A 14,842-nucleotide genomic window follows, 5' to 3' on the forward strand; every position below is an offset into this window, starting at 1 on the left:
GGGCTTATGGAGGAGGAAATGGCAACCCATTCCAATATTCTTCCCTGGAAAATCCCATGGACAGAGAAGCCTGGTGGGCTACAGTCCGTGGGATCACAAAGAGTCAGATACGACCTCGTGTCTGATCATACATACAGGCTCAGTTGCCACGAAGTATGTGGAATCTTAGTTCCCCAACCAGGGATGGAACCTCTGTCCGCTGCATTGGAAGGCAGCTTCTTAATCACTGGACCACCAGGGAAGTCTAGTTACCACTTAGGTTCTTTGTTCAAGGTCACATAACTAATAATAGGCAGAATGCAAATTTAAACCCAGACTTATATGACTCCAAAGTTGTCACAAGAACAGCAAGACTGCCTTAACTCAAAAGTAAATTCCACCACTTACTATCTATGTGACCCTGAGCAAGTCAGTTAACCTCTCTGGGTCTCAGTTTCCTCATCCATAAAATGAAAATAATAACAGTGCCTTCCTCAATAGATTTAAATGAGTTGACATATAAAAGTGTTTAGAACAGTTTCCATAAGAGGTATAAAAGTGTTAGCTATTACTTTATTATATTTTCATATTATCAAAAGTCATTAATATAGATTTTAATCAATATGATAATTTTGTTGCAGTAAGTGAAAATATGAGAATATAAAATAATAGCTATGTGTATAATTACAATGATATGAAAAGCATCCTATGAATGGACAAAAACTAGAATTTTTATACCCCCTAAAATTTTCTTTGTTGAGATGTGGGTACTATGGTGAATTTATTTTCTTTTAACTTGTAATAGCATTGTTTTATAAAAACGACAATAAAAGTTTTATTTTTTTTGAAGGATCTTTAAGAAATTTTCAATAGTATGATTACATACTGCTATTTCTGCCATATAGAAACTATGCCAACTAGGGACTCACCTTTAGGCTAGGTTCTATGAGGGACTCAAAGTTATTGGCTGAAGCAAGATATTATTGCATAAGGGTTAATTTCATAGACTCTTATTTGACAGAGGTTAAATTTCATGTCTATGGCTGAGCAGCTGAGTGAGCTTAAGCCAATTATTTAACTTCTTAGAGCTGCATTCTCCTTATCAGTAAGTCAGAGATCAGAACTGCCTCATAGGCTTTTTTTTAATGAGTAATAAATAAGATAATGGATGTGATGTTTCCTTGACATTTCCCCAAGACTATCACAATTATAATTAAATATTTAATAGAGTAATTAGTTGTGTAATGTCTGCCTCTCTAAGACATCTCTAATGTCTTATAAAGATAAGCTCCGCTAAAGCATGGAGTATCACAGAACCAGTATCCAGCACAATGTTTTGCACATAGTAAGCACTCAATAAATATTTGAATGAAGGCATGAGAACCTTATAGGAGTCGTCTCTTCCCTGGTGGCTCAGATGGTAAAGCGTCTGCCTACAATGTGGGAGACCTGGGTTCAATCCCTGGGTCGGGAAGATCTCCTGGAGAAGGAAATGGCAACCCACTCCAGTACTCTTGCCTGGAAAATCCTATGGACAGAGGAGCCTGGTAGGCTACCGTCCATGGGGTCACAAAGAGCCGGACACGACTGAGTGACTTCACTCACAGTGATAGTTTCAACTACAGAAGTATTATTGAGAGACTTCCCTGGTGGTCCAGAGGTTAAGAATGCCAGTGCAGGAGACAAAGGTTTAATCCTTGGTCTGGGAAGATTCCACATGCCATGGGGCAACTAAGCCCAGGTGCTACAACTACTGAAGCTCACATGCTCTAGAGCCCGTGAGCCACAACTACTGAGCCCACATTCTGCAACTTCTGAAGCCCGCGTGCCCTAGAGTCCGTGCTCCACAACAAGAGAAGCCACTGCGATGAGAAGCCAGAGCGCTGCAGCTAGAGTAGCCCCCACTTGCTGCAACTAGAGAAAGCCTGAGTGCATCAGTGAAGACCCAGTGCAGCCAAAAATAATATAAATAAATAAATAAAAGATAAATAAAAATTTTAGACAACAACAAAATAAGAGGATTATTGAGTTTAGCCTTACCTTGGGAAAAAGACCTTGGCATGAGAAAAAGACCAAAGCAGCCCAGTACCGGCTCTAGCTGTCATAGCAGGGCTTTGTGCGCTGCACAAAAATGCTTGACCAAGGGGGAAGTGGGGACTGACATCTAAGCCATGAACCAGTGGGGGCAGGGTGTACAGAGTATCTACCTGGAAGTAGAGATATCTTTCGATAATTCCTGCAGAAGTGAAGTGAAGTCGCTAAGCCGTGTCCAACTCTTTGCGACCCCATGGACTGTAGCCTACCAGACTCCTCCATCCATAGGATTTTCCAGGCAAGAGTACTGGAGTGGGTTGCTATTTCCTTCTCCAGGGGATCTTCCCAACCCAGGGATCGAACCCCGGTCTCCCTCATTGTAGGCAGACGCTTTACCGTCTGAGCCACCAGGGAAGTCAATTCCTGCAGAGACACTCCCATTTAGGCCAGCAGTGGCCATGTGTCACAGAATCAGCCCTCAAATTTCAGAAACATCAAATCCTGGGAGAATATATTCAGAGCTGAAGATGGAATGGGGACATGACCAGGTGGAAAGCCTTCCTGTTGAAGAGCAGTATTTACCTTGTCCCAGCCAGCATCCTGGCCCCTTTCACCACCCCCCACCTCCCCCTAAGCTACTCTTTCTGGTATCTTAGCTGAACATTTAGGTGGGGTTGAGGGAAAGACTCTGTTTTTCCACTGGAGGACATGAGTCAGTGAACAGTGAGGTTCCACTTAATCACCACCCAAAAACAAGGTTCTCAAAATTAGGAGCTAGAAAAGCAAGGAAGTGATTAATATAAAAGTCAGGAGAGTGATTATTCCTTGGGCAAAGCAGGGTAGGGTGGGGGTGGGGGCGAGGGATCTGATGAGGAAGGGACACATGGAGGTCTTCTGGGGCTGACAGTGTTCTGTTCTTTGACCTGAGTGGTGGTTACTTTACAATTATACTTGGGTTTTATGTAGTTTTCTAAATGTGTATTATCACAATTTTAAACAGCTGGAAAAAACACAAACTATAAAAGGTTTTTAAGCAGGGAAAAAAAATAACCAGATCACTTGGTGGTATTAAAAGATCACTTGAGTGTCAAATGGAAAATTGAAGGTAGGGCAAGACTAGAGCAGAGAAAACAGGAGGTGAGGTAGCTGCTATAATTTGGTGAGAGGTTATAATGACTGAGCTAAGAAGAGGTAAAATATCAGAGAGGTAGTCTATATTACTTTCTAACACAACCAAAATAAAACAGAGGCTGCCCCTGCCCCCTCAGCTTGCTTCTTACCTCTCTGTATTGGAGATATTTGGCTCAGGAGTTCTAGCCCAGGGCCAGGTACATGTTTAAGACACATAGGCCAGGCTTTCCACCTCCCCTCCCTCCCTGCTAATTCTACTAGAGGGATTCAGACTGTCTGGCCAGTGGGAACTAGAGTGTCATTTTTCATGATACCACGCCCGAAGTTGAGCTGACACAGGGGTTTCTATCATAATACGAGATCACATCATGATATCTAATCACTCAAGAATCTGCAGAGTGTTTTCACATCTTACTATCTGGTCGAGAAGATCCCTTGGAGGAGAGCATGGCAACCCACTCCAGTATTCTTGCCTGGAGAATCCCATGGTCAGAGAAACCTGGTGGGCTATAGTACATAGGGTCACACAGAGTTGGACATGACTGAAACAACTTAGCACGAACACATCAGAATGTTAGCTCCATGAGGGCAAAGGTTTTTTGTTCACTGCTATCTCCTTGGTGCCTGGAACTAGATACATAGCACGTGTGCAATAAATTTACTGAATGAATGGTCACATTTAAGTATTAGTATTGATCTTTAGCCATCACAATAATCTTGTGCAGAGAGTTAGGACATAAATTATTATCCCTGTTTCAGAACTCAGAAAATAGAGACTCGGTGAGATTAAGGAACATGCCAAGTAGTTGATAATTTGGTTGATGACAGTCATGATTTAATTTTAGACTTCACACTTAAATTCTCTTATTTTTTCAATATCCTCACAACTGAAAAGGTAAGGTTTGAAGTTCTTACAGAGCCGAAACACCAGCTGGAGGTATTCCAAAATACATGATAAGTACTCTCAGACATCCTATGTCATCTGATGTGCTGGGTTATAAGATGAATGAGGCTGACCCAGTTGCCCCTGCATCAATAAGCACCGTTCTGCTAGAGGAAATACAGTGTCCCTCTAGGTAACCAAACCTTAAGCTACCTTGTGCCTATGTTTCTCTTCATCTCCCTCACCTTTCTCTACTCTCCATCCTAGCCATTCCACCTCTCCAAGCAAAAGAAGATTAAGGAAACCCCGTTCCTGTAAAAGCACATGTTCTCATATTTTTTCTTCATTTAAAAAAAGCAAAAATGAATATGGCAGAGAGTAGTTAGGGTGCTCTTCAAGAGTTTTTGTCATCCAAATGGAACCCACAGGAGGGTTCCATAAAAGCATAATGCTCCATGAAAAGTTAGTCTTGGTTTCTTTTCTCTTGACATTAATTAAAATTAGCTGTTTGAAGCATAAACCCAACTCAGATACCTGGGAACTCCAGATGTTCAATTAATATCATATTTATGCAACTGGAATTATGTATGTCATCTATAGGAGTCCTAGTCAAAGTCAAAGAACTAGCAAGGAAAATATTTAAAACTGTATTTTGGAGAGAATAACTAGAATACACACAAACCACTTAGAGAAATCAAACTTTTAGGTTGCCTTCTTCCCCTGAAAGTTCTGAAATTCACTTTATCCGACGAACAACTTGATCTATGAGAGTTGAACCACTGTCATCAAACAGTCTATGTAAAGAGTCTGAGAGTGTCACACATAGAACTTACCAGAAATTCATTAGCAAACTCCTCTTTGTTACTTTTCCTGTGTTGTGCCTCATCCAGGAACTTCTGCAGAATTTCTCTTTGGTCCATACTGCAGGGGAAGAGAGACAGTCTACGAGTGGGTTAAGGGAGGGCATGTCAGATGTGTGTCATGGCCGAGACAGCACTGAGAAGCCACTGAAGCTGCTTGAGCAGAGCATGTTGAAGGCTGTGGTTTACTGACTTCATCACAAGCCCTAGAGGAAATTAGTATGTAACCAGCCTCTGTGGTCACACAACAAAGCCAGCACCCTCACTCCTGGGCCCTAGCGCCTTCCTTCTCAGGAAAGCAACCTGGTTGCAGTTCAGGTTTTTAACAAACAAGAGGGTAGCTAGAACACAACATATGTGTGGTCTGCTTATCTCTGAGACTACTCCATTCCATTGCCTGTAAGCAAACGGCAGTTACCTAGAGAAAAGGCAGAATTACAGGTTTCCTGGATGGTTTCTGCCACCTCTCATTTCCCCTGTTGACACCTTCTATTTCCTCATGTCCCAAAAGAACTCCGTAAAAGTTCTTGTGGGTCCAGAAGAGGAAACAGTTTGGAGACACTGTTTAGAGTTAAGACACCTTCTAAAGCTTTCTTGTCAGTGTGATCGGTGGCAAACGTCTGTCCATCAGAGAAGGCATTTTTGTTGAATTTTTGCTTCTGCCCTATAGACCTAACTCTCTTTCAGATGAAGCAAAGTCAGCTGCTTCTGAGAGTCTGTGTCTCTCCCAGGGCTGGGGAACTGCTCACCTCCAGTAAGGGAAGTACAGCTTTTCAGGACCCCCACCCCCACCTTCCAGCACTTTCTGAGCTTCATTTGGTTTCTGGATATAAAGACTAAGAGCCCTGGCCTACATGGGATCCATGAGCACAGTGGCCCCCATGAAGAGGACCTGACCAGGAAGTTGACACAAAATCCCCTGGGTTCATGCTAGTAAAATATGAGAGAGCAGAAAGAGAGTAACCAGGCAAGAAGGGGTTGCCACATCCTCCTCCAGCAGATCTTCCTGACCCAGGGATCAAACCCAGGTCTCCTGCATCTCCTGCAGTGGCAGGTGGGTTCTTTACCACTAGTGCCACTTGGGAAGTCCCAGTAAAATATGAAGGAACAGAAAAAGAGTCAGATCAACCACTTTGCTGACAATAATACACCTTTTAGGGCAGAAAGCCTGAAGAACTATTTCTAGAGAAGATATATATACTCTGCAACCAAAGCCTGGAGAAAAGCCATTGATTCTGGAAGCCACACTGTTCATGTAGGGTTTTGGCCCTGATAGGGAGGCTGTTCTAGAAAAAGCTCCCATGTATCAGCTTACATGAGTTATCTCCTCAATGGGTACAAGCCTACCCAAGCGTGTCTCATTTGGTGTGATAACGAACCAAAAATCAGTATAACATCTCTATTTGAGGACAGAAGATCAGTAAATAAGATGTTAACAAAATGAGTCTGAAATAATTGTGAAGAAGATTTGGAAATGTGCTGTTGGAACTTCCTCTATTTGCTATTAGCAATCCTTTCTGTTTTGCAACATTATTCAAACTTTCTTTAGGAAATGATTCTGAACACTATTCGGCTGCAACTGCTTTATTGAGCCTCATAACAGGGAAGGAAAGGTCACTGAGGTATCTTGCTTACAGGCAATGTGAAGTCAATGAAGAATTTCAGTTTAGGTCCACCTAATAAAATGAACCGTATTTTCAACACTTGTTGAGAGCAGAATGTCAGGAGAGTGTGTAATTTCCTCAGTTCTGTCTCACCACCACAAAGATTTCAAACAGCGGACCAGTGTTACAGCTCTTTGTTACAGCTCAGAGTTTTATTTATTCCATAAACAAAGGATAGTACATCCTCAAGGCCTCAATTCTTCTTGGCTTCCTCTTTTTATCTGTTTTGTCTCCTCCCTGCTGAGCCTGCCCTATGCAAATTAGAGCTAGCCAGGAAGGGGGCCTGTTTGTTTCACGGGAGGTTCTCAGTCCAGTCCGTGGCTTTTCGTTTTTCCATTTTCGCGGGCTTTTTCCTTTCTTTGTCTTTTAGCCATCAGCATTTTGGACTCCTTTTTCTATTCTAACTACGTAGCAAGAGTTCAGTTCCTTTCAGTCGCTCAGTTGTGTCTGACTCTTTGTGACCCCATGAATCGCAGCACACCAGGCCTCCCTGTCCATCACCAACTCCCGGAGTTTACTCAAACTCATGTCTATCGAGTTGGTGATGCCATCCGCTGTCGTCCCCTTTTCCTCCTGCCCCCAATCCTTCCCAGCATCAGAGTCTTTCCACTGAGTCAACTCTTCGCATCCAAGAGTAACAGTTCTCAAATTATTCCCCACTAGCTTTAAATTTAGAATTTCTTGCTGCTCTAGATAATACAATTCAATTTGGCTTTTTAAAAACAAAAATATGGGGAAACTTATCTTTGTATTGGTTGTACCAGGTCTTCACTGCTCCTTGCAGGCTTTGTCTCGTAGCAGCGAGTGGGGTCTAGCCTTCCTTGTGGCGCACAGGCTTCGCGTGGCAGTGGCCTCTCTTCCTGCGGAGCCCAGGCTCCAGGTGCACAGGCTCCAGTGGTTGCAGCGCTTGGACTCAGTAGTTGTAGCACACAGGCCTAACTGCTCCGGGGCATGCAGAGTCTACCCAGACCAGGGATAGAACCCATGTCCCCTGCACTGACAGGCAGATTCTTATCCACTGTACCACTAGGGAAGTCTGGGGAAATCTTAAAGACAAAATTTCAAGTTCACCATGACTAAAACCATGTGAAAGTACACACATGGCTAAATGAAGACTAAAAGATGAAAAAAAAAAAAAAAGAATCAATTGAATAAGTGTTGGGATTAAGGATGGTTTTTAAAGTTCTTCTTTTAAAATTATCATACCATTTTTTAAATTAGAAAAAAAAACACCCTTGCAAAAATCCATTAATCTGTTCAAAAAATTTATTGAGTTTCCACTGAATGCTAAGTATTGGACTATATTAAGGGCTGCATATACAATAGTGAACAAGCCAGAACATGATGAAAAACAGTTAACCAGTTCATAAAGCATCTCAGAACTAAAGATATAGATTTAATTACTGATAAAAATTAAAATATTCCAAATGAATTTGCTTATTTGCAAAGTAGGAAAGAATAACCCTGAAAGAAAGTGATTTCCTATATTTGGACAGCTGAGAGACCTACAGTTACATAAACTCTGTGACCTTAGAATGTCTTCACTTCAATCAAAATCAGAACTTGACTGGTAAAGTAACAGACAGACAGCTCACAGAATAAAATTTACATCTACTTTCCTTGAGCCCATATTTCAGAATAATCCCTTTCTAACTTTATTCTCTTTTTAGGGAGGGATAAGATAGAGATAAGAAAGAAAATAAGAAAGTCAATAAGAAAGAAAAACTTGCTGAGATCCAGAGTATGAGGATCTGAAAATAGCGTCTTAGCAGAACTGCAGATCTTCTTTAAAACCAAGCAGCAATGCTCAGGATTCTGTTCCACTCTCAAACCAAAGATATAGAAATATCGTGAAATAACTAAACCTCAAAAACCCACTTAGCCAAAAGGCCATTTCCTGAGCAGACCACTCAAGCAAGCAAAAAACAAACTGAAGGTGAAAACAAAGCACCTGTTTTATGTTTAATAAATCTAGGTTACTACTTAATTGTTCACACTTCTTTTTACAGGTACTGGAGGACAATAGGAGCATAATTCTTTTTGATAACAATTCTGTTGACTCATTTGTATCTTGTGGGTAGATCAAGAGCTGGTGAAGGAAAACAGGTCATTCAGCAAAGATTAGCAAATACCTTAAAGAATCGAAGAGGTTTTACAATGAACCACTTAAACCAGTCCAGCATAAACCCTAAGTGAACACAACAGTTCCATGCAGTAAAAGAGTCATAAACACTTTATCAGAACCATCAAAGGCGGGCTCAAGTGGAAAGTAAAACTGTAGCGCCTGAAAAGGAGTCAGGAAGGAACATCTCACTGCTGCCTCACCTGCCGCTGGTATTTGTTCAGAAGAAAGATGACAGCAGGGAGGGGCGTCAATCACTCTGTCACCTGTTCCGACAAGAGGGGAATGTGCCAGTTTAAGGGGAAACATCAGTGTCATGGGGATTGGGAGTTAGAGGACAAAAAGTCTTTTAACCAAAGAGAATATCAGTGAATCATTAGGACAAGATAAACTAGACAAGAAAGACATTCCATTTTCTCAGAACATCCTTCTCTCTGAGGAGGCACGTTTTACCTTGAAAAGCCACTTATTAGTCTCGGCTTTAATTTCACTACTCCTGCCTTCCCTTATATCCCAGGACCATTGATCTTATATAGCCTTTGCGTATCTGTGAATCACTCAGTGCTTCATAAACATCTTCTTGGTTACCATGTCTTTCAACTTCAACTTGTCTTCTCTGTTCCCATGTATACCAGCATCCCCATTTCACATTTGGATTCCTGCAGTGATAAGCTCTTAGTCCTCTTCCTATCTGTATCTTCCCAATCTAGTATCTCTTGGTAACTAAGGCTGGATAAAAGTTAAGACTCAGGATTTCCCTGGTGGTCCAGTGGCTGGGACTCCATGCTCCCAATGTGGGAGGCCCAGGTTCGATTCCTAACAGGGAACTAGATCCCACATGCCATAACTAAGATCCTGCACACCACAATGAAGATCAAAGAGCTTCCATGCCCTAACTGAGACCTGGCACAGACAAATAAGTAAATTTTTTAAAAAGTGAAGACTTCTCTTTAATGAGGAACAACAGAAGTCCTTACTGATAGTCGATGGGAACCAGTACAGCTTCCTCAGATTGTCACCAAGCCCTTCCTCATCAAATATCCCCAACCAACCTATCCAACCACATCACGCTAAGACTTTGTTCATTCTACAGCCATACCTTTGGCTGCCGCTGCTGCTAAGTCACTTCAGTTGTGTCCATCTCTGTGCGACCCCATAGACGGCAGCCCACCAGGCTCCCCCGTCCCTGGGATTCTCCAGGCAAGAACACTGGAGTGGGTTGCCATTGCCTTCTCCGATATCTTTGGTTACTTCTCATCATTTCCCCTGGTTTTTGCCAAGATGAAAATAAAGCCTAGTTAGTTACTCCTTGCTTCAAAGATCCTGCCCCAACTCCATGTCACTATGAATTTCTCTAAATCTGAATCTCTTCAGTATGTCTTTATGTTCGGCTATGGAAGCTTAGTTTCTCCACACGTTCTTTGTCTCCCATAAGTTTATTTAAAAGAGGAAATTATTCAAAGGAAAACATATAAAATGCCTCTTATAGTTTTAAGCTTCTCAAAGGCAATGATAACGTCTTCTGTACATTTGTGTGACCCACAGGACTTCACATGGTTTTGAGCATACCTAAAATAGCTCTACTGTGATAACTAACTATTGTGGTTAGGCCTTGGTGAGACATCCACTCTGACTTGGTTACTCACTCCATCGGCTAACTCTAGGTCTCTTGCCTGGCACAGCCTCTGCTTGTCTTTGCCCGGGCACCTTCACTGTGCCAGGAGCAGATGGGCTTTCCCTACAGGGAGGATCAGAAACCTGGCAAACAGCGCTCCCCTGAGTGCTGCCGACCAAGCAGCAGGACTAGTGCTATAGAAGAAATGGTGCTATTACTGAGGCAGAGTCCCCCCCAGAGGGCTTCAGCGGCCCAGAAAGAAGTGACCTTCTTTATCTCCAGAATCAGCTACTTCTCTTTTTAGAAAGGAACACTGAGGAGGCTTATAAAACACCTCTTTTTTCCACACCATCTCTAGCAATTATTATTTGTAGATTTTTTTTTTTTCGTGATGGCCATTCTAACCAGTGTGTCCTGATACCTCATTATAGTTTTGATTTGCGCTTTTCTAGTAATTAGTAATGTTGTCTAAAAGAGACAGCTAGTGGGAAGCTGCTGTAGAGTACAGAGAGCTCAGCTTGGTGTCTGTGATGACCTGGGAGGTGGGAGGGAGGTTCAAGAGAGAGGGGATAAATGTATGCTTATAGCTGAGTCAAGTTGTTTTACAGCAGAAGCTAACACATCACTGTAAAGCAATTTACTCCAATAATAATACTCAAAACACCTCTAATGCAGCTAATTTGCTTTGCTCGTTTTCACATCATCCTCAGCTGGAAAGTCCCCTACCCATCTTCCAATCGGCTTCTAGTCATTGCAGCATTCTGGGATCTCATTATGTTTTTCAGTCCACCAGTCATGAGCTTCACAGTCAACTTCCCATGTGCTACACAAGGAATCACACTCTGCCTTTGGTTTAAGAAACAATCAAGAGGCAAAGGTCAACTGATAATTTTCAATTGAAGAAATTCACCTTTTTTTTTTGATAGAGTTAGAGCTCTTAGTGAGGCTTGGTGTCTTGTTCAAAATATAATCAAACCTGAAGTCTCAGTTTTCATTTGATTGGTCATTCATTTTTCCTTCATTTGTCCATTTAATGAATATTTATGAAATCCCTATACATGCAAGAGAATGGGGAAGAGGGAAGCTTCAGAAGTGAACAACAAATTGTCCTCATTCAAGGACCGTTTATTCTAGTAGGGAAGGTGCATGTGCATGCATGTTCAGTTGCTCAGTTGTGTCCGACTATTTGTGACCCCGTGGACTGTAGCCGCCGGGCTCCTCTGTCCATGGGATTTCCCAGGCAAGAACATTGGAGTGGGTTGCCATTTCCTCCTCCAGGAGATCTTCCCAACCCAGGGATTAAACCCGTGTCTCCAGCGTCTCCTGCATTGTCAGGTGGATTCTTTACCACTGAGCCACCTGGGCAAAGTGATAGGCAAGAAGTGGATTTATTAATATCTTTTATAAAGAGATTGCAAGAAAATGAGGCATGAGAGGATGATCATGTTCTAGGTCTTGGGTGAGCCTCTGGGATAGATTCCAAGTGAAGGTCCTTTTCTAAGGCAGAAAATAATTCAAGAGTGAGCCATAGTGAAGTGAAAGCAGAGATACACATTTTATAGACAGAATGTGGTCTGTGTCAGGAGGCAAGAGTGGCCTGAGGTGTGGGCGTGGTTAGTGTTTATGGGTTGGGTGATTTCATAGGCCAGTGAGTGGCAATATTATGCCAGCTACTTTGGGGAAGGGGTGGGGATTTCAAGGAATTGGGCTACCACCCAATTTTGGCCTTTTATGGTCAGTCATAAATGTCCTGGTGCCTGTGGTGTGTGTGACCTAACTGATGTATTACAATGAGTGAATAATAATGATCAAGGTCCACTGGAAGTCAATCTTCTGCTATCGTGGGCCTAGTAAGTTCTAACCAGCTTTGCTGTGTCCTCAATGGCTGTCACTCTTTCAGTGGTTGTGCCCTGCCCTCGTTCCTCCTGTCTTAGGCACATGCCGGCAGAGGAAGCATGCAACCATTTGCAGAATGAAGGAGCTGATGCTGCCAAAAGTCTTGGGTTTCTGTGCCCACTGAAGCTGAATAAAAAAGTACAGAGACAGTTTGGAGGAAATAGAAAGGTGGCATTAATCCTTAGACAACAGAGGGCAGACACAACAAGCTCGTGCCCAAGAACTGTGCCCCCAACTTCCATGAGGAGTCTAAAGGCTTATACATGATGAGGGCTCCCAGCTGGGGTAGGTGATGAGGAACAAAAGTATAAAGATCTTGTATTCTTCCTCTTGCATTATTTCAAAAATAGTCACGGGCTGGTGTCGGGTAGCCCAATAATTGTCCACTGTCTTTTGTGTAGTGCGCTCCTGGGCCTTCTTTCTATAATACAAGGAGAAAAACTACCAGGTGGGGTCTGCAGAGAGAGTGCTGTAAAGGTGAGCACCAGATATAGGATGTAATTAGCATAGAGTCAAAGAATAATAGGTACAAAAGGTAGCTAATGCAGAGTTAGAGGGCAGAAAAGCAAACAGTTACAGACTACATTAGGAACAAACTAGATTAGGAACAGTTGTTTAAAGTAAACCTAAGCTCTTTTCCGGTTATCGCGGCTTAGGGAACTATGAGCAGCAAAGTCTCCCGCGACACCCTCTACGAGGCGGTGCGGGAAGTCCTGCACGGGAACCAGCGCAAGCGCGGAAAGTTTTTGGAGACGGAGGAGCTTCAGATCAACCTGAAGAACTATGACCCTCAGAAGGACAAACGTTTCTCGGGCACCGTCAGGCTTAAGTCCACTCCCCGCCCCAAGTTCTCCGTGTGTGTCTTGGGGGACCAGCAGCATTGTGATGAGGCCAAGGCTGTGGATATCCCCTACATGGACATCGAGGCACTGAAAAAACTCAACAAGAATAAGAAACTGGTCAAGAAACTGGCCAAGAAATATGATGCCTTTTTGGCTTCAGAGTCTCTGATCAAGCAGATCCCCCGAATCCTGGGCCCAGGCCTGAACAAGGCTGGCAAGTTCCCTTCCTTGCTGACCCACAATGAGAACATGGTGGCCAAAGTTGATGAAGTGAAGTCCACGATCAAGTTCCAGATGAAGAAGGTGCTGTGTCTGGCAGTGGCTGTTGGCCACGTGAAGATGACAGATGATGAGCTTGTGTACAACATCCACTTAGCTGTCAACTTCCTGGTATCATTGCTCAAGAAAAATTGGCAGAACGTCAGGGCCGTGTACATTAAGAGCACCATGGGCAAGCCCCAGCGTCTGTACTAAGGCACAGCTTAATAAACCATACTAAACCAAAAAATAAAAAATAAAGTAAACCTAAGAGTGATCAAGGGGCTTCCCAGATGGAGCTCAGTTCAGTTCAGTTCAGTCGCTCAGTCGTGTCCAACTCTTTGCGACCCCATGAATCGCAGCACGCCAGGCCTCCCTGTCCATCACCAACTCCCGGAGTTCACTCAGACTCACATCCATTGAGTCAGTGATGCCGTCTAACCATCTCATCCTCTGTCATCCCCTTCTCCTCCTGCCCCCAATCCCTCCCAGCATCAGAATCTTTTCCAATGAGTCAACTCTTCACATGAGGTGGCCAAAGTACTGGAGTTTCAGCTTTAGCATCATTCCTTCCAAAGAAATCCCAGGGTTGATCTCCTTCAGAATGGGCTGGTTGGATCTCTTTGCAGTCCAAGGGACTCTCAAGAGTCTTCTCCAACACCACAGTGCAACTCACCTGCCAGTGCAGGAGACATAAGAGACACAGGTTCGATCCCTCGGTCAGGAAGGTCCCCTAGAGGAGGGAATGGCAACCCACTCCAGTGTACTTGCCTGGAGAATCCCACAGAAGAGGAGCCTGGTGGGCCCCAGTTCACGGGGTTGCAAAGAGTTGGACATGACTAAAGTGACTTAGCACAGGAGTGATAAGGTTTGCTCACTGATATCTTCTTTGTTCTCAGGAAAGACAGGAAAAACTCATTCTTCTTTTTTCCTTTTCACTGCAACAGACTGATGGGTGAATTGTTCAGGAGAAGTTTTTAGAGCCTCTGCCTGACACTGTGCCAACTGCCTTACCACAGACTCTGACACACTTCTCACGACAATCCTGTGAGATAGGGATTATCATCCGGGCCATTGTACAGATAAAAACTTGGAGCCTCTCAGAAGCTGAGCAACCTTCCCACTTGGAGCTGTGGGCAGGGAGGATACAACCCAAGTCTCAGTCAGTCAGTCAGTCAGTTCAGTCGCTCAGTCGTGTCCGACTCTTTGCGATCCCATGAATCACAGCACGCCAGGCCTCCCTGTCCATCACCAACTCCCAGAGTTCACTCAGACTCACGTCCATCGAGTCCGTGATGCCATCCAGCCATCTCATTCTCTGTCATCCCCTTCTCCTCCTGCTCCCAATCTCTCCCAGCATCAGAGTCTTTTCCAATGGGTCAACTCTTCGCATGAGGTGGCCAAAGTATTGGAGTTTCAGCTTTAGCATCAGTCCTTCCAAAGAAGACCCAGGACTGATCTCCTTTAGAATGGACTGGGTGGATCTCCTTGCAGTCCAAGGGACTCTCAAGAGTCTTCTCCAACACAACAATTCAAAAGCATTAATTCTTCGGCGCTC

At 43.5% G+C, this 14,842-nt stretch overlaps 1 protein-coding gene and 1 pseudogene across 2 annotated transcripts in view; one reads left to right on the top strand and one right to left on the bottom strand.

Annotated features, from left to right (window-relative positions):
• The window catches only part of PTPN22 (protein tyrosine phosphatase, non-receptor type 22), a 58,745-nt gene extending 53,688 nt beyond the window's left edge, over positions 1-5,057 (bottom strand). Inside the window, exon 1 of the mRNA XM_013962523.2 lies at positions 4,861-5,057. Coding sequence (XP_013817977.1) covers positions 4,861-4,947 — 87 coding nt within the window. The 5' untranslated portion in view covers positions 4,948-5,057. The remainder of the gene's footprint in view (positions 1-4,860) is intronic.
• LOC102169442 lies at positions 12,820-13,534 on the top strand (annotated as a pseudogene). The gene has a single exon (XR_001295464.2). The product of XR_001295464.2 is annotated as a 60S ribosomal protein L10a pseudogene (transcript).

The sequence above is a fragment of the Capra hircus genome, chromosome 3 (genome assembly GCF_001704415.2).
Source record: "Capra hircus breed San Clemente chromosome 3, ASM170441v1, whole genome shotgun sequence".
NCBI lineage: Eukaryota > Metazoa > Chordata > Mammalia > Artiodactyla > Bovidae > Capra > Capra hircus.